Source organism: Hippoglossus stenolepis, chromosome 6 (genome assembly GCF_022539355.2).
Source record: "Hippoglossus stenolepis isolate QCI-W04-F060 chromosome 6, HSTE1.2, whole genome shotgun sequence".
In the NCBI taxonomy this organism is placed as follows: Eukaryota; Metazoa; Chordata; class Actinopteri; order Pleuronectiformes; family Pleuronectidae; genus Hippoglossus; species Hippoglossus stenolepis.
In genome coordinates, this window is record NC_061488.1 from 1,255,458 (window position 1) to 1,274,610 (window position 19,153).

Below are 19,153 nucleotides of genomic sequence, written 5' to 3' on the forward strand. Positions count from 1 at the left end.
CAGAAGAAAACAACCAGCCTCAGCTTTCAGAGTAAAACACAACGTAACGTGATCGGTGCAGAGCTTCAGAAACAACACAGTGAAATAAAGAAGCTTCGCACTGATCACAAGTTTATATGAAACATTTATTTACTTTCTTTAATTTGTCTGAGCGTGAGATTTTCAATGACATCATCTCATATATCCGTGTCCAAAATGAGAAAATACACTAAATCTCAATGAAATGTTTTTTACATCATAAATCGAGTGTTGAGGTAAAGCAACTATTTAATGAACAGAACTTGCAATATTGGCATGTAGCATGGTTAGCTAACTAACTGGTTGAGCTAGATAACAAACCTTCAGTTTGATTGACAATCAATCAATCAAATTTGATTTGTACTGCCCATATTCACAAATCACACTTTGTCTCAAAGGCCACGAATAACAATATTTGCAACACTGATGAGAAGAACCAGTTTGTAACATCATGTTTAAAGTGTTTATACATGATGATGGAGATGAAGGAGCAGAGGAACTGAGGAGTTCCTGATGGTAGAAGATGTGAGGAGACATGTTGTGTATGAAGAAGTCTTGTTGTGATCACAGTCCACGATCAGGATCCACAATAAAACGAACTAATGCCGGGTTAAAAGCAAAATAATAATAAAAACAATGAAATAAAGCTATAAAACAAACACAGTTAAAAGTTATTATTCTATCAAAGTGTTTTTGACACATTGTTAAGATCTGTGAAGAAAAAGTATTTTGCAGGTGTTGCGTGTTCCTGCTCGAACCGGAAGTTCTCTCTTCTTCGTGTCTTCTCACGCAGGAAACGTGTCTGTTACAGTCACAGCTGATAAATGTGGTGAGCGATGATCAAAGGTTCATTTCAGCTTCAGATCAAAGAGTTTGAATCAAAGCGGCTGAATGTTTGTAGAAACGATTCACAGCGAAACAGGAAGCGGCTTCAGGAGCTAACTTTGCTAATGGTAGCTGTTTGCTAACGCTAACGTCAGCTGGTAGCCGACGAGTCTTCACTGGTCCGGGGTCAGAAGGTCAGTGTCTGCGGGTTAGCTCCGCTCGTTAGCTCCGGAAGAGCTGACTGGAGCTACAGCTGTGGTGTTAGCTGTGCTGTTGCTGGCTGCTAGCTGCTAGCTGTTAGCTGTTAGCTGTTAGCTGCTCCCTGCTCTCAGGCCTGTTGCTGGTTTGTTTCCACGTGTCTCTGGGTCCCAGCTGGACTCAGTGTGTTGATCTTTGTGGACAGTTTAACTTTGTGTTGTTTCAGTGGCGGAAGTTTTCAGATTCCAGTTTAATTTGTCACGTGCTGTTGACTCCGGGTCCGAGTTCAGTGACGGGGTTGGACAGGAAGACAACATGTCAAATACAAAACTAAAGCTTTAAACGTTCAAAGGTGCAGTTTGACAGTCGTTGCGAATGAAGTAGTGTGTGTAGTTACTGCACATGTGTGTAGTTAATGCACATGTGTGTGTAGTTAATGCACATGTGTGTGTAGTTAATGCACGTGTGTGTGTAGTAACTGTATATGAGTTCTCTACCTTGATGTATGCAGGTTCTATTTGAGTTTGTCACAGATCATGTGTCGGTGTCGATTGTTTGTGACGTGTGGAACCTTGTCCTCCGACAGATCGTCCCCTCGTCTGTCTTCTTGTGTCCGGTTCAACAGAGCGATGGCGAGTCCAGAGCTCTTATTGGACTCCAGTATTCGTCTTTGGGTCGTCCTGCCCATCGTCTTCATCACCTTCTTCGTCGGGATCATCCGTCACTACGTCACCCAGCTTCTCCACAGCGACAAGAAGGTGGACCTGGAGCAGGTGTCCGACAGGTGAGACACCGCCTGAGGACCTTGAGTCTGTGTTCAGTTTGTTAACGTTGAGCTGATTGTGTGAACACAGCCTGTTTGTGATCCGTTCACTAATCTGATTGTGTGTCTGCGCAGTCAGGTGCTCCTGCGCAGCCGCATCCTCCGAGAGAATGGAAGGTACATCCCCCGACAGGTAAACCCCCCCACGCCAGTCACTGACTGGGATTCAGAGTCTGGGAATGTGATGGAATTTAAGATCGATTATTATGGTCCAGGGGATTGTTCCTTGAAGTTCAACAGATCCAGGATATCTTTTTGTTGTGGTCTTCACTGAACCACGAAGCTCCGACCGGTCTCTGGATTCTCTGGATTCTCTGGATTCTCTTATCCAGCTACGAGCGTCGTCTTGTGACGGAGGAGGAGTTCCTCAAAGTTCTGTGATTCAGTGATTGGATCAAGTCGGACGTTTGAAAACAAACTTTACTAAAGTCGTTGGGTTTCATTTGTTACTTATAAGTTGTCTGTAGTGATGTTGTTCATTTAGAACCAATAACACATGAGAGGATGTCTGTTATGAATAAGACACATTTACATTAAACCCTGAAGGAGGAAACGTGTCGAGTTGCTGTGAACATGTTGAACCTCGCTGTGTTTTCACGGTTTCAGTCTTTCGCGATGAGGAAACATTATTTCAACGACGCAGAGACGGGATTCTTCAAGACGGTCAAGAGGAAGGTCGTCCCCAAGAACCCCATGACAGGTGTGTGTCTGTTTGTGTGTAGGAAAAACAAAGTCTGTCAAAGTGTTGAGCTCTGACTGTGTTGTCACAACTGAACGCTGGAGATTACCCATGATCCTCTGCTTCCTGAACCAGAGGAGCTGCAGCTGTAACAAATCCATCAAACTCTGCAGAATTCTTTATGTTTTAACAGTTTCCTGCTGAATATTGGAGATAAACTCTGGTTTTTAATAACTTCAGAGTGTTTCTAACTGATCTCAGTTCAGGGAGAGAAGGAGGAAACTTTCTCATGTTCACACTCACACATCAGACTCTCTGTAACCAAGCTGCTGGTTTCAGGTTAAACAAGTTAAACTGTGGGTTTTATGTCCTGACAACTTTCATTTACATTTTCAAATCCTTCTTTACAAAGATGCTACATGGTATCAATTTAAATAAATCATTTATAGACAAAGTTTGGTTGTTGTGGTTTGTGTTGGACTCAGCTTCTGGACATGATCTGTGTTTCAGACACCAGCATGTTGACGGACATGATGAAGGGAAACCTGACCAACGTCCTGCCCATGATTGTGATTGGTGGATGGATAAACTGGGCTTTCTCTGGATTCGTCATAAGTGAGTTCTGTCATCCGCGTCGCGGCACAGTGACGCCCAGTGGACGAAGACCTCGTGGTTCTGTCCTGTTCAGTTCTCACTCAAAGATGAACAGATAGGATTTCAGAGGTCAGAGGTCACAGTGACCTCATATGAATCTTAAATAAATAAACTAATATAGACAAACAACACCACCTTTGTGTTTGTAGTTATCACATTCATGTTTTTGTAGCTTGATCCATGGGACGGGAGACTTTCAACTTCTGCTACTGGGATTTTTTTTTTTATATGGAAATGAAAAACAATCTTCCAGTAAAGAGAGAAAACACCGAAGAGCAGAATTCTCTTCTTCACTGAACTTCTGTGGGAGAAATGCTGAATCGGTGCTGGAGCCCGTCCTGTTTTAAATGAACCTTGTTCTCATAGTAATTAGTGTTTTTTGGTCTCATCTCGTGATGTTGATGAATAATTGTTGTTTTTTCTTGTAAATGAACTTTATTCTGTGTATCTGTGGGGAACAAACATCTCAAGTGTTGGTTTGTGTCGTCGTGTTTCAGCCAAGGTGCCGTTTCCTATGACTCTGAGGTTCAAGCCGATGTTACAGAGAGGAATCGACCTGCTGTCGCTCGACGCCTCCTGGTAAAGATACAACACTCAACACCTCGAACAGACCATAATGATCAACAGACATTATTTTCATTATCACTGAATCTGTTGAAATCTTGATTTTAATGTTTGACATGTGATCTGACACAAGATCTTAAATATTTTCAAATAAAACCTGCTCAAATTACAGAAAGTTGACTCGTCAGGCGGCTGAGTTTAAATAAATAGTTTCACGCTGTCCCTCTGTGATGACGCAGGGTGAGTTCGGCCTCCTGGTATTTCCTCAACGTGTTTGGACTGAGGAGCATGTACAGCCTCATTCTGGGACAGGACAACGGTGAGTCTGACCTTTGACCTGCAGCTGTTAAGTAGTGGAGGTGTTTCCTGTTCGATCTCAGGTTTCTGTGAACGAACAGATGAAAAACTGAAGCTGGATCGTTTCCAGACATTCTGTGTGTTAGTGTTTCTCATGTGAAATGTCTCTCAGCTGCCGACCAGTCGCGGGTCATGCAGGACCAGATGACGGGCGCTGCCATGGCGATGCCCCCCGACCCCAACAAGGCTTTTAAGGTGAGAAATGACAGTTGAAAGGTGAAAGTTCATTTTATTAGTTTGATCACAGAAAACAGCTTCATGGAAGAAGGTGAGAATTTCCACAAATTATACGAGAGATTTAACAAAAGTGGAGATAGTTTTCTTTTTCTTTTCATTCACGTTACTTTGACGTAACAAGTCATCAGATCTGAGTCTTCATCTCTAACCTGAATATTCAAACTAAGGCTTCATTCATACAACCACGTTTCAGTTTGCTATTTGTTAAATGAACACGTGGTTGTATGGATGAAGCCTGAATCTCAAGTGAATTGTAGATGATGTGAAACAGAAACTCTTCCTGACCTGTTCATCTCCACATCTATTGACTTGTGTTGATGAGCCTCTGTCTGTTCCCCTCAGAGCGAGTGGGAGGCGCTGGAGATCATTGAACACAAGTGGGCGCTAGAGAACGTTGAAGACGAGCTGATGTCCCGAGACCTCAACTTCGGAACTTTCTTCAGCCAGGACGTCAAGTCGACCATGTTCTAGGACGACGAGGACGTGTGAGCGTTTGTCGAACCGTCAGGAGACGGGTAAAAACTGCTTCTTTTCTGGAACACGGTCGACAAACTCTAGATTTAAATAAACAAATGTCTGAATTAGTCGTCACGACCGCAGACGCTACCGTCGCCTTCTGTCTCTTTACGAGCCTCCAGACAAAGTGAAGCTCCACGTGGTCAAAATCACAGATTAATCAAATGTTTCCCATTCACATGTTGTCACGTTGTGTTTTCAGTGTTCCAGAATAGAACGTTTTTTTTAAATCCACAATCCGTCGCTGAACAAGCAGGTTTTAGAACAAATGTTCCAGACGAGCGGTTTGTGTCAGTGAAGCGGTTCAATCGGAGGAATCCTCTCAGGAAGACGTTGGTCGGATCTGACGCAGCGTTTAAAGATGACGGACGTTTCCAGACGAGCAGAAGATCTTCTAACGACAGCAGGCGTTGCTGTTTTCATTCTGCAGAACTATTATGCGTGTACGTTTCTACCACAGTGACTTTGAAGTGAAGTTAAATAAAGGTGCCATCTCAACTCACTGGATTTCTCTCGTCTGTGTTGTGCAGAACTTCAGGACTTTTCCATGAAACCTGGTGAGAAGGTCGATGCTGTTTTAGTGATGTCGGGATTTATCAACACGTTTGTGCACGAGGTCGAAGAAAATAGGTTTTAACTGAGTTTGACTTGACGAGGCTACAGGGAATTTACCAAGAGTCAAAGTACAGCGTCACTCGTCTCATCGTGATAATAACCCTTTTATTCATATCAAAACAATCAAGTACAATAAAATATTTTCATCTCAATTGACCAAAGAAAGAAATCGCCCCAAGTTTCCCTCCTGCTCCACCCAGGAATGATAATAATACATTTCTTACAATACAAAAATACTGTACACAGCAGGTTCAGAGAAATGAAGCGCTCACTGACCACAGAGAGAAAACTTTACCTGCGTCCGTCTCTCTGCTCAGACTGGAAAAGAAAAGTTAACCTGTCATTCTGTCTGGATACAAATTTTTATCTATAAATACAAAAAAATAAGCATCTTAATGTCCTGCACCAGTCGATCGATAAAATCATTGAGGAAAAATAAAACTAGTCATGTTACAGCTGAATTTAGTCAATTAAAAATAAATAAAGGAAAGAAACTTTCATAATATACAAAGAAAGACTTATTATCCCTGGCAGCTTTGTATTAAATCTATTATAAACACTGCTGATTACCCATAATCCATCACTCTGCTCCACTGTAATGGTTTCTATTGAATTCAGTTGAACAGTAAAACCTCACAGACAAACTGTCTTCACTCTGCGACAGACTTTAATTTGAAGATTTCTAAATCTGTTTTAAATAATAAAGATGAAATGGAAACTCTACGTGTTAAAATTGGAGAAAATATTTCACTAAAAAATGTTCAACCGAATCCGTCTTTTGATCAATAAATATTTAATGAACTAAACAATCGTTAAATACAGTGTCTGGCATTTGTGGAAGTTTAATACTTAATGTAGTAAAAGTGTAAAACTGAACCTTGACATTTAAAAGCCTTTTAATAAAATCAAATATTACTTTAAAATTAAATTACTATTGGATCAAAGTTTTTTTCTTTGTGATATCTTTGTTGAATTAATATAATAATAATGAGCCAACAGATATTTAATGTGGATTAAAGGTAATCAGGTCAGAGTCAAATCAAGTTCAAGTTTCGATGAATGAGAAAACAGAGAAGAGGCCCACTGATCTGATGAAGTGAAAAAAAAAACTAATTACCAGAAAGAAGAATTAAACTAAATCTTTTGTTTAGTCTGTTTCCATAGTGACGTAGGAGGAAGCGCCCAGCTCGGCGCTGTCGTCCTTACAGGAAGTGATGGTTTCGTTGGCGGGCTGGGGAGTGGAGGAGGCGGGGCTTGTGTTGGGAGGGGGCAGAGTGGGTTTTCTGATTTTATCTTGTCGGTGGTAAAACAAGACGTAGGCAGCGTTGGTCTGTGGGAGGAAAACAAACGTCACTGAGCGGACGTCGTGCTTTTTGACATCTCATCGTACTAAAGCTGTTTCCAGACTCGACCTCCGGAGGCCGTCTGGAGAACTCTCACACAGCCCAGAAACACATTCAGTGAAACAATCTACAGATTATTTGAAATGGTGGATTCAAACATCATGTGCAGGATACTGACCACGATCTGGGGCTCTCTGGCGTACGTCACCTTGCTGTCGTCAAAGTAATACCACTGCCCGTTGTCCTTGTTCTTGGCGTAGCTGGTGTCTGGAATACGGAAAATCGAAAGGTTCAACACGACCTGATCTGAGGCTCGAGACGATAAACTGGTTTTAAAAATAATGAAATGTTTATATCATATGTTATTAACACAAACTGGTATTATACCAACAGTCATGTATGTGTTAACAATATATAATGTACATATATATATAAATAAAGGGCCTTACAATGTCCATCTCTGAGTCCTCCGTAGTGATTGGACACAGCGATGAGGTCATAGCAGCTCCGAGGCTCCCCATTGGACACCTTTTTCCTCAGGAGGCAGCCGGAGAAGTCCAGGTCCCTGAAACAGTGACATCACATGACTGATAAGAACCAATCAGGAAGATCCTTTTAGAGCCGGAGGAGACGTGCGCGTTTTCAGTGATGTCATCGCTTTCAGATCATGTGACTGATGATACACATCATGATTCGCGGATCCTCGTGGGAAAGGTGATTGGCATTGTGGGACATGTAGTTTGTTTGTTAGCGCTCTTTGCCTGTAAACAAGTATCATTCAGACGACGGCTAAAACGTGGGGATCGATATTAAAGCAGATTGCACCAGAATGTTACTGATGAAAACAAGGATGAAGAAGATTTAGACCAAGACTCGTCTGTAAGAGACGTGTTCGAGAGGAAGAAGAAGACGAGGGTCTGTTTAAACTATCAAATGTTTTTATTTCATGTCTCAGAAATACTGGTTTTAGAAAAGCTTCAGGTTTAAGGTGAAGAAAGAGATTGTATTCTGTGTGTGTGTGTGTGTGTGTGTGTGTCTGTACCTGAGGGAAAGTCCACGATGCTGTCGAGCTTCTCTCTGGTGAACTTGGTGTATGAGAATCTCTTGAGGTGAATGATGAGAACCTCCGGCAGAGACCAGAGGTCGAGCTTCTTTGTGGCCAACTGGTGTTTCTTACACACCGGACAGTACCTGGACATGGTCAAAACATTTGTACACCTCCCTCACATGTTCATCATCAGTGTGTGTGTGTGTGTGTGTGTGTGTGTGTGTGTGTGTGTGTGTGTGTGTGTGTGTGTGTGTGTGTGTGTGTGTTACCATGGGTTCTCCTCCTCCAGTGTCTCCACAGTGGTGAACAGCTCGATACACTCCTGCAGCTGAACGGTCGTCTGCTGCTGAGGAACCTCCATACTGGCGTGTTTGTCGTACTTCTACACAGGAGGAGAGATAAAGAAACAGAGGAGTCAATAAGGAGGAGAGATAAAGAAACAGAGGAGTCAATAAGGAGGAGAGATAAAGAAACAGAGGAGTCAATAAGGAGGAGAGATAAAGAAAAGGAAAAGTCAATCATAACCTTTAATCCGTTCACACTGACCTCAGCTTCGTTTTCATTGTAGAATCTCTTCTTCATGTCGGGGTCCCAGTCGATCGCCACGTAAGGCTGAGCTGCAGAGAGACCCCACGTTGTGTTAATCACATTTATACGTGTGTGTGTGTGTGTGTGTGTGTGTGTGTGTGTGTGTGTGTGTGTTCAGACTTACAGCTGAAGGACACGGCGCTCCCTCCCTCTCCCATCCCTCTCTCGGTCGTCCCGTTGGAGTTGACCGCCTGGATGGTGAACAAACTCTTCCTCCTCTTAGGACACGCCCTCCTCTTGGTCGACTGTTCGATGGTCAGCGGGCTGGGAGAACACGCCTCCTCCTGCTTGTCCTCCTCTCTCTCCTCCTCTGCGGTCTGCCCGGGCTGTGGCGTTTGATCTGCCGGCGATTCTGAGGTGGCGTCGGCGGTGCTGCTCGGGTTTCCACAGAGACTCTCATCACTGGTGCAGTTGGGGGCGTTGGCCTCGGCGCTGTTGAGGAGCTCCGTCTGGCTGCCTGACCCGTTGGTGGCCTCCTTGTGGTCCTGTGAGGGCTGCGTGTGGTTGAGTTCAGGGAGGGGGTCCACCTTAGCGGTGGCGTCTGATTGGCTGTTTGCTGGAGCATCTTCAGAGAGTTGAGCCTGAGACGGTTCGACTCGCTCTGCTTCCTCCTGCTGCTCATCTGAGAAACAACACAGAAATATTCAGTCTACAGAGATTTGATCTGTGTGGCCGACCTCCGACCTCCAGTTTAATAATCTTACATGTGGACGACGTCCTGTCAAACTCTTTATGATGGAGGTCAAAACCACGAATCCACCCACAGGGATGTCACCCGTTAATGTGTATTATTAATGAAGATTTAGCAGAAATGTTTTTTACAGCACTGTGTTGATTTCTAGAATAATGAGACTAATTTAGAAAAGCTTCTGTGACTCAGTTTGTTTCTGCTGCTCGGACTCGTTTCTACTTTAGATCTAAAACATTTCAAAGCTGTTTATTTAAACTCTCTTTAAAACGTCTCCTGTTCAGACAGAATCATTATTATTATTATTATTATTATTATTGAGGTCAGACTTGAAGTCGATACCGTCACTGATGCCGTTGGTCTGAGTCTTGTACAGCTCCTCTTCATCGTCATCTTCTTCCTCTTCCTCCAACTCCTCAGAAGGGTCGGGACGTCGCACATAGCGCCTGCACACGCACACACGCAGCAACGTGCACACACACACACACACACACACACACACACACCACGGTAAAATAAATATTCCCTCAACGGATCACAATGAAAAACTTTTAGGATTTCTACCACTGAGGTCAACATGCAGCAAAGGTCTTCACTGTGATTGGTTAAGAACAGAGAAGAGTTTCCTGTGTGTTGCTCACGCCAGTCTCTGCAGGAACAGGTCGTAGAGCGCCTCCTGGCTGCAGCTGCTGCGCGGCACGCCGAGCAGCAGCGGGTGTCCGAACAGCGACGTGCCGTACGAGCTGCTGCCGGAGCCGTAGTCTCTGTAGTGAGAGCGCTCCCTCAGGTAGAGAGCGAGGAGCACCTGCTCCTCCTGCTGCTCCTCCTGCACGCTGAGCTCGTACCTGAACACACACACACACACACACACACACACACACACACACGTTAAACAGCAGGTCGGCTTTAGTCGGGAGACATGAGTCGGTCCTGGTTGCTATGGTAACATCTTATGAAGCTCAAACCTCAGACTGAGACAAACAAACGAAAGATAATTAAATAAGTTGTTTTCTCACACAAAGATGTCGTCTCGGTCGAGGATGCAGCTCAGAGACTCATCAGAGTTGTAGATCTTAAAGAAATGATGGTTGAAAACATCCGCTACCACCATCTGGATAACACACACACACGGACACACAAACACACACACAGACGACACAGACACACAAACACACGGACACACAAACACACACAAACACACGTCTTTAAAATACACCATCTGTCATTTTCTGCCACCAGGGGGCCTGTCGATCAAAACAGTCACAGCAGACAGTTTATTGAAGCAGTGTGGGCTGATGGGAGTTGTAGTCTTCACTGCAGTTAACTTCTCCTGGTTAGGATCCGTCCGTGTTGATGGACCGACACAGGACGTCTCTGATTGGCCGAGAGTCGAGCTGCCGCTAACGTTTGCTCAGCTCGTTTCTCTGAAAACTCTTTGAATCTGCTTCAAATATAGAGTTAAAAACCACCAAGATCTAAAAGGTTTATTGTAAAAATGTGACTTCAAACTGGATAAAAAGTCACTTTTAAGTCTTCTGAAAAACACTGACACATGTACAAAGAGGATATGACGCCACCAACAGGCGACCAAATGAAACGCAGTGTCACCTTCCAGATTTCTACAGGTTTGAAAACATATTATAATTCATATTAACACTGACCTGTGAGGGAGGAACGCTGGTCATCTCTGACAGAGCCGAGCAGAGGTCGGACACTTTTCCTGCTTTAGGAACCACAACACGATGCTGCAAACACACAAGAGACACTTTACATGGAAACATCTTAGATTTGATTCAGATTATATTTATGATTTTTACCAACAGCTCATGTTCCTCAGTATTCATGTAAACTCAGTAAAACAGTGAAATGAGTGATATTTGAGTCCAGATCCGGATCGTTACCTGGACGGGCTTAGCGTAAGGGTCCAGAGACACGTAGAAGACCTCCATGACGCGCTCCTTGCTGACAGGAAGTGGGACGCTCAGGTAGCAGAAGGGGTCGAAGGTCACAGAGACCTTGTGGCACTCGGGACAGACGAGTGTGGACTTGAAGAGGCCGTGGAATGTGTCCACGATCACCGAGTCGTTCCGCCGGCGGTGGTTCCGCCACGCCTCCTCGGCCACTTCCTGTGGCACAAACAACACTAGTTACTTAAATCTGGAGCTTAATAGAAGTAAAAAACAATCAGATCATATTTAGGCAACAGAACAAGGTGGCCTGTTGAGCTGCAGCAGGAGCCGCTCACCTGGTCAGGTCGTCCCTCAGCGTCCCGCAGTTCAATGTACTCTTTGTTTTTGACTCGGTTCAGGTCTTCGTGGAGTCCGTCCAGCAGGAAGGACAGAAGCTCCTGACTGTCGTGCTGCTGGTACCCGAGGAACTGAGACGCAAAGTGACCCACCTTTGTCTGCGCACGCACACACACACGCACACGCGCACGCACACACACACACACACACACACACACACTAAGTAAAGATTTTCCATTCACAAAGGCGAACATAACGTTAACTTACTTACAATAACGGACCTTTAAAAAGAACATTATCACTCCGTTGATCTGTCACCTTGTTAGTTTAAACTAAACAAACCACTAAGTTGTGTTAACATACTACGTGACTGTTGTTTTCCATCTTTTGCTGCGGTATCAAGTTCTGTATCCAGAATCATTGAATTTCACCAGCGTTATTAGCGACTACCGGACTTCAGGTGACGTCCCTGGTTCTGGTACCTTGAAGACTCGTGGCACCACAGAGTAATGCCTCCCCGACCACATCTGTTTGATGACGTCAGCGTAGGCCTCTGCGATCTCCCCCTTCATTCCCAGAGGGTTTGTAAAGTTCAGCTCCTCCAGGTAGGAGCTCTGCAGGAAGTACTCGGTCAGAGGAGGCGTGTTACTCAGACACTGCAAACACAGAGCGAGAGAGAGAGGAGACGTCAGTGAAGTAAAAGCTGTGAAAACACGTCCTGAAGCAGAGCGGACACGATACAAAGCTCCTCAGCTGGATAAAACTGACCTGTAGAGCAGAGTTCATGAAGCAGGTGTTGCCCAGGTTGGTGAGGCCGCAGACTCCAGACTGTCCTCGGTACGAGTCCTGCTCCTCCACAGAGTTCCTCCTGAAAAACCAGAACACTACGTCAGCGGCAGATTCAGATCGGATGAGCTCTACAGGCTCCGCCCCTCGCCTCAATGTTGCTCATACTCTGACACGCTCCAACGCAAAGGAGACGGAAACTGAAAGCAATGTGGAGAAGAGAGTTCCACCAGACAGGAAGTTACATGGGGCGGGAAGAGTTCGAGGATGAAAGAAAAGACGTAACACAAAGATGTGAAATGTTACGAATAAGAAACAAATAAACAAAGAGACTGTTCTTACATGATTTGAGGCCTGGAGCTCGGCCAGGTGCCGTCAGCATTCCTCGTCTCCATGATCACCGTCTGACACACACAGACACACACACACACAGACACACACAGACACACAGAGGCATGTTCCAGCTCATCTCTCAGGTTGTTATTTTAAGCGATAGTTGCTTCTATGAGGAAGTTTGTCTCTGAAACTTTAACCTGAGTCTCATTTTATTACTGAACAAACACACGAGTGAGATTTTATGTGTGTGTTAAATTATGTGGGTGACGTGTAGAGGACATTCTCACCATGCCTGAGCTCAAACAGGCGTCCAGCACGCTCACGTGCAAGTTCCTGAGACGCTCGCAGCTGCTGTCTGAACTCTTCATCCACAGACGACACTCTGAGCCCGGAGGCACCGAGAAGGCCTGACACATCGCCCTCTGAATCGACTCTACACACACGTAAAGACAAAATGTTCAAAAGAGAGCCAACACAATTTAAACACACAACATGTAAAATCCACTAGGGGGGGGGGGCCTTAATCGACAGTAACAACAGGTTGTTGACGTGGTGACGCAGTGAGGGATGATGGGAGTTGTAGTCTTCTTCCTTCAGTGCTGATGGTTCAGGAGGTTTTTATCTGAATCCTCCTCCAGAACAAACACTGATTCACTCCAGTAAAAACAGGGAATAAAGCAGCTTCATGTTAAAACTGTTCCTCTGACTCGTCTCTGATTGGCCGAGAGTCGAGCTGCCGCTAACGTTTGCTCAGCTTGTTTCTCTGAAAACTTCAGATCCAGACGTCCGACGACTAAAATCCTTCATCTGCTTCAAGAGTGAAACTTCTCCAAGTCAAATTGTCGCTGGATTTTAAAGCTACACATGGTTTCATTCATGTATTTCTTTGAGCTGCTCCACTTTGATCCAAATATCTCAACAACGTTTAGGTGGTTTTACACTAAATTTTGTTCAAGATCCTCAGAGGATGGATCTGCATCAATCTACAGAAATCTACTTTAGTGTCTTTTGAATCAGAATCTCTGAGAAACTTGAATTCATATTTTGTACGAGCAGGAAAACCAGAAGAATACTGACGTTTGAGAAGCTGGAACTCGAGCAAACAACGACTAAAATGATGGATCGTCAAAACAGTTGCACAAAAACTCACGTATGTTGTCGGCGCGGCTGAACTGTGCCGTGATGACGTTGTCCATGTTGCTATGGAGACAGAGAAAGATCTCAACGGGGTAAACTTCCACCTTCAGAGTGCTGGGCAGGTCCACCACCTGACACACACACACACACACACACACACACAGAGCAGGAAGCTGTAAGTCACATCCCAGCCTGACGGACTGAACGTCACCACAGACTGAGTGTATGTGGCGTGCAGTGGAGTCACCTTGCGTTCCAGCGGCGGCTGACCGACCACCATGCCGTACCAGACCAGCAGCTTGTGCCAGGCCTCCGCCGGCACCAGCACAAAGTCTTCATTCTCCACCAGACGCTCCTTCACGTGGTACGAGTCCAGATCTACAAACAGGAAACACTCCGCCAATTAGTCAAGTTGACAAATGTCGTGATTTTAAAACTGAAGCAAAAACAAAAGAGTCTGAAGGAACAGAAAACACTTGAGTTACAGTGAGGCGTTCACTGACCCTCGAATAGCTCTGTGTTGTCGATCTGACCGGGGAAGGACGACGAGTTCTGGTCTCCAGTCTCCACAAACTCCTTCCACTGGTCGAACCAGCGATGCTCCACCACGTACCTACGAAACAAACACACATTATGGTCACCACACTCCCACACTCGGCTGATCTGACAGAACTGACACTGTCTTAATGGCCGTGAATCGTTTACAGTATTTTTCAGATTCCACTCAAATGTTTTGTAATCACATCCACTAAAGAGGTTGTGTTTTCACCTGTGTGTGTCTGTGTGTGTCTGTGTGTGTGTTTGACAGCAGGACTACACTCACGATCACGACTGCACAGCCTCTGACAACTAATTACGTAATAAAAGAAAGACGTCACTTCTGGACAGTTTGAGAAAATGAAGACACCTCAGTTTAAAGTCTATGATGTGAAGGCTGAACACGAAGTGACGCTGCTGGTGTCAGTGTGTCCCGGGCAGAGGCACGTGCCGCTGGACGAGGGGAACATTAACATATGAATCAGAAACTATGATGAACACACTGAGCTCTTCTGCTTTCACTTCTCCACACACGGCGGCCGAGCGGAGGTTTTACGAGTGGAGCCTGAACGCCCCTGCAGCTGGTTGACAGGCTAACGTTAGCATCGGTGGCTAACGGTCCGGGCTCCGTCCGCCTCTCACGCAGAAACAAATGCGTCGGCGGCGGCGAACATTTACCACGGAGCCGTTAAACCTCCCCAACGAGCTCACACCGACACAGCGGCGGCCTGCCCCCGCCGGTAGCCCCGGTAATAACCGTAAAACAACCGTGTGATGCTAACTGTTAGCTCCGCTGTGTGTGTGTGTGCGGCGGGCGGACTCTCACCAACTGTCCCCAGCACAGAGCTCACACTCCCGCAGCAGAGACTCGATCTCCCGCCGCTGGGTCTCCAGGCCCGGAGGCTCCGCAGCGGAACAGCGGCTGTTGGCCGTCATGACGCCGATCAATCAGTCATAAATGTCCGCACTGGGGAGGGTTTGAACCGGAGCCAGGAGCCAGGAGGCAGCCGCGAACCGCCGCATTGATGAAGCGATAAACGGACAGAAGCTGCCGCACGGAGGGAGCGGTGTTTGCGGAAGTAGGAAGTGTTCAGACCCGGAGCAACACCACTTCCGGTCCGGCCAAGTCAACACTAGAGGGCGATTCGACGATTCAATGATTCAATGATTCATCTATTCAATGATTCAATGATTCAATTATTCAATAATTCAATGATTCAACAATTCAATGATTCAACAATTCAACGATTCAATAATTCAACGATTCATGAAGAAAGAAGTTTCACTTTAAATAAATGTGTTGTTTGGTTGAAAGTACTAAAATGTAAGTTTTTTACTTCCTCATCTTCTTTATTTTCAGCTCTGAACTTTAATTTCTGTATTTTCTCTCCATGTTCTTGTTTCCGGTCGGTGAACATCAGCCAATCAGACGCGAGCAGAGGCGGGTTTTCAACTTCTTCCAACTTCCGGTGCTTTTAAATATCGCGAGATGTCAACGCGTTGCTTTCGACCAATCCGGACCTTCCCCAATAAGCTCTCGGCCAATGAGGAGCCGGTTTGCTGTGGCGCGGTTGCTGGGGAGGGAAACGTCGTGCGGCAGTTCGCGGGCTGACACCGACATGGAGGTCGAGATGATCGAGTCCGAGCCGAGGCCGGAGGAGAAGAGCCAGGAGCCGGCCGGGGAGAACCCGGAGGCCGGGGAGGGCTCGTCGAGGAGCTCCGGCGGAGCCTACGAGCTGCCCTGGGTGGAGAAGTACCGACCGCTGCTTCTGAGCGAGGTCGTGGGGAACGTGGAGACGCTGAGCCGCCTGCAGGTGTTCGCCAGGGAGGGGAACGTCCCCAACATCATCATCGCAGGTCGGTTCCTCTGTTCAACCCTCAGCTGGAGGGTCGAGTCCCAAACATCCCTCCAAGCTCGTCTTTACCTGGAGGGCGGAAGTTAGATTCACTCTCTCCTGCTGGAGAAAGTTTCATAACTTTATTATGTGATTGTACAAAGTTCTGTCTGCTTCATAAGATAAGATTCTCCATGTTTACACGTCACTGTCATGAAGTGTCATCAGACATTTTATTAAGATGCAACTTGAGAAGTAGATTCATCTGCTACACAGACGGTGGAGACTCTTTCAAACACGGTCAGATGTGGGACAGCTTCATTTGAGAAGACGAAGTCAGAAGATGTAAACAGAAGGTGTGTTGATGTCTTCATGTTCTTCCTGTTCCAGGCCCCCCCGGCACAGGAAAGACCACCAGCATCCTGTGTTTGGCCCGAGCGCTGCTGGGAGCCTCGATGAAGGACGCTGTGCTGGAGCTCAACGCCTCCAACGAGCGGTGAGACTGACAAGAACCTGAGAAGTCTCCAGATCAGGGTTCACTGACTGATCAAAAACAAACTGAGATGTTCCGTGTTCTTTCTGTGACGTTGTGTCTTCAGTGGAATCGACGTGGTGAGGAATAAAATCAAGATGTTCGCTCAGCAGAAAGTCACACTGCCCAAAGGACGACACAAGGTCATCATCCTGGACGAGGCCGACAGGTGAGATCACTTCCTGCTGTGGACTTTAACCAGATCTGGGTCTTTGAAGTGGTCGCAGAAAAGTTTAACTGCGACTAATTTAGCCATTCATCAATTTACCACCATGTTTCTCTCACTAGCTCTCAGGAGGAAACGTGGAATAGGTTTTTAAAGAAACTGTACCTGTCTATCCATCTATTTTCCATGAAACAACTAAAAACAAGATTAAAATGTTTGACTCTTCTTCATCTTCTGATGAAATTCAATGAAGAAACCTGTTGATGGTTCTTAAATGTTTTTAATTTGATGTGTCGTTGAACCCTAACGTCTCCTCCCCCCCTGCAGCATGACTGACGGCGCTCAGCAGGCTCTCAGGAGGATCATGGAGATCTATTCCAAGACGACTCGCTTCGCTCTCGCCTGCAACGCCTCAGATAAGATCATCGAGCCGATCCAGTCCCGCTGTGCGGTGCTGCGTTACTCCAAACTGACCGACGGACAGATCCTCGCCCGCCTGCAGGAGGTGGTGGAGAAGGAGCGTCTGTCTGTGTCTGACGACGGGCTGGAGGCCGTCATCTTCACCGCCCAGGGAGACATGAGACAGGTGAGGAGGAGTCCAGACTCTGAAGCTTGGCTCAGAGGCACGTGGTCGTTGTATACGACTCACCCTCCTGTTTTTTTTTGTTGTTCTCAGGCGTTGAACAACCTGCAGTCGACCAACTCCGGCTTTGGCTACATCAACAGCGAGAACGTGTTCAAGGTGTGTGATGAGCCCCACCCTCTGCTGGTGAAAAGCATGCTGGGACACTGTGTGGAGGGGAAGATCGACGAGGCCTACAAGGTGGTGGAGCAGCTGTGGGCGCTGGGCTACTCGCCAGAGGACATCATCGGAAACATCTTCAGGGTCTGCAAGACCTTCCAAATGGCCGAGTACCTGAAACTGGAGTTCATCAAGGTGAGGCGGAGCTCCGCCCCCTGACACGTCAGCAGAGGAAGCTGCTCGAAGCGTTGTCGTTCTAATACGATCTCTGTTCAAGAGTTTGAGCTATAACCGAGATATCCAGAGCATCGAGACTCCGCCCACACGTCACCTACACTGGTCATGTGATGTAAACAGGAAGTAGATTGTCTCCTCTGCAGTTGGTTGCTTAGTAACAGAATCTCCTCTGAAGGAGGAACAGTGATGGTGAAGAGTCAGAGCAGGGATTTCTTTTCTCTGAGCGACGACGAGGTGGAAGTGTTACCGACAGGAAGTGTTAGCGACCGCTGGTAGTCGAGTCATGTGACTGATGAGAACCAATCAGGAAGAGAACGTGTCATCGTTTACTAAAGTCTCAGTTTCTGTTCAGATTAAAACACAAACCCAGAGTTTTCAAACTGAAACGAGACCAGTTTAAACAAGTCTCTGATTCAGAGGCTGGAAAACTCCAGAGTCGTGTGGAAGGCAGGTGTAACCATAGCAACAGGGATGTGTTATCTTAAAGTGGATGTAGCTTCAGCCTCCGAACGTCTCATGTTGTTCTGTTTGCTTCCTGCAGGAGATCGGTTACACTCACATGCGAGTGGCTGAAGGAGTGAACTCTCTGCTGCAGATGGCCGGACTCCTCGGTCGACTCTGCAGCAAGACGATGACGCCACCCGCCAGCTGAACCCCCACCCCCAACACGCACACACACCCCCAGTGATGGACTCTTTCTGTGCGCCCTCTCTTCTGTGTTCGTCTTCAGACACTTTGAGCTTCACGCTGATGATCTTCATCTCATCTGATGCACTACTTTCTCTGTGGAGGCAGAACAATGTAAAAAACCAATAAATCCTTTTCCTTAGAGCCGACATGTTTTGTTTTGTTTGGAGATGTTAAGCATTAAAGATTCATTAAATCTGCAGGTTTTATTTTTTTTAAATTGCAATGACAAACTTTTACGCATTTAAGACTTTAAATTAAATATTTTTTTAAGACAACAGATCTGAAAACTTGTTCTGTCTTTATTGATAACAAACTTTATTTGTCAGTACAAAGCTTGTTTACATGAAACATCTATTAAGTACAAACCTCAGTTTAACAACAGCTACTGGTGTTCAAATCTATAAAGTAATATTTGTATTAAATATTGAACAGTAAGAAACGGTAGAGTTACAGTGAGAATATATAGAATAAAAGAACTAAACACTTCCTCTCATCTGCAGGAAACAGTTTGTGGGTCGACTTTAAACCTGGGAACCTGTCGTTGTTTTATTCACACGTGTGATTCCTAACAAACCTGAACCTTCTCAAGTCCAGACTGAGCATCAGGACTCTGAGCGACGGCTTAATCGACTCCTTCAAAGTGCAAATCATCACAAAACGTCCCTGAAGCCAAACGACTGCTGAAGCGTTGCAGCGTCACGTAGCTCAGTCTGTACGATCCTCACTAATCATTATGTCATCACTGTCCAGTGATTT

At 45.8% G+C, this 19,153-nt stretch overlaps 4 protein-coding genes across 8 annotated transcripts in view; 2 read left to right on the forward strand and 2 right to left on the reverse strand.

Moving 5' to 3' along the window:
- The first annotated feature begins 762 nt into the window (after window positions 1–762).
- On the forward strand, window positions 763–5,373 carry zgc:86609 (ER membrane protein complex subunit 3-like). Of its 3 annotated transcripts, none has more exons than XM_035158250.2 (9): window positions 763–847; window positions 1,628–1,825; window positions 1,940–1,997; window positions 2,471–2,564; window positions 3,054–3,158; window positions 3,695–3,776; window positions 4,001–4,080; window positions 4,231–4,313; window positions 4,698–5,373. In XM_035158250.2, the coding sequence occupies exons 2-9, from the start codon at window positions 1,671–1,673 to the stop codon at window positions 4,824–4,826; spliced, it is 786 nt and encodes a 261-aa protein (XP_035014141.1). In that variant the 5' UTR covers window positions 763–847; window positions 1,628–1,670; the 3' UTR covers window positions 4,827–5,373. The 3 variants fall into 3 exon arrangements, with proteins under 3 accessions (XP_035014141.1, XP_035014142.1, XP_035014143.1); XM_035158251.2 differs by lacking the exon at window positions 763–847 and adding an exon at window positions 854–1,037; XM_035158252.2 differs by lacking the exon at window positions 763–847 and adding an exon at window positions 1,134–1,393.
- A 1,634-nt stretch (window positions 5,374–7,007) lies between these two features.
- On the reverse strand, window positions 7,008–15,313 carry usp11 (ubiquitin specific peptidase 11). Its single transcript, XM_035158243.2, has 20 exons — window positions 15,022–15,313; window positions 14,162–14,271; window positions 13,906–14,036; window positions 13,672–13,789; window positions 12,809–12,954; window positions 12,528–12,589; window positions 12,168–12,267; window positions 11,882–12,055; window positions 11,399–11,557; window positions 11,055–11,279; window positions 10,815–10,898; window positions 10,170–10,264; window positions 9,795–9,998; window positions 9,496–9,599; window positions 8,590–9,087; window positions 8,424–8,494; window positions 8,147–8,259; window positions 7,872–8,020; window positions 7,279–7,394; window positions 7,008–7,096 (listed from the first exon to the last, which is right to left on the reverse strand). Exons 1-19 carry the CDS (start codon window positions 15,129–15,131, stop codon window positions 7,366–7,368), a joined length of 2,682 nt encoding a protein of 893 aa, XP_035014134.2. The 5' UTR covers window positions 15,132–15,313; the 3' UTR covers window positions 7,008–7,096; window positions 7,279–7,365.
- Window positions 15,314–15,442: 129 nt separating this feature from the next.
- Window positions 15,443–18,543, forward strand: rfc2 (replication factor C (activator 1) 2). The gene is made up of 6 exons (XM_035158244.2): window positions 15,443–16,052; window positions 16,421–16,526; window positions 16,630–16,731; window positions 17,056–17,314; window positions 17,405–17,665; window positions 18,249–18,543. Exons 1-6 carry the CDS (start codon window positions 15,587–15,589, stop codon window positions 18,357–18,359), a joined length of 1,305 nt encoding a protein of 434 aa, XP_035014135.1. The 5' UTR covers window positions 15,443–15,586; the 3' UTR covers window positions 18,360–18,543.
- A 135-nt stretch (window positions 18,544–18,678) lies between these two features.
- LOC118110482 (protein NDRG3) overlaps window positions 18,679–19,153 on the reverse strand; it is an 11,391-nt gene continuing 10,916 nt past the window's right edge. For all 3 annotated transcript variants that reach the window (XM_035158246.2, XM_035158245.2, XM_035158248.2), the window contains one exon: window positions 18,679–19,153. This exon is cut by the window's right edge and continues 1,012 nt beyond it. The gene's annotated coding sequence lies outside the window, so the exon portion shown is untranslated.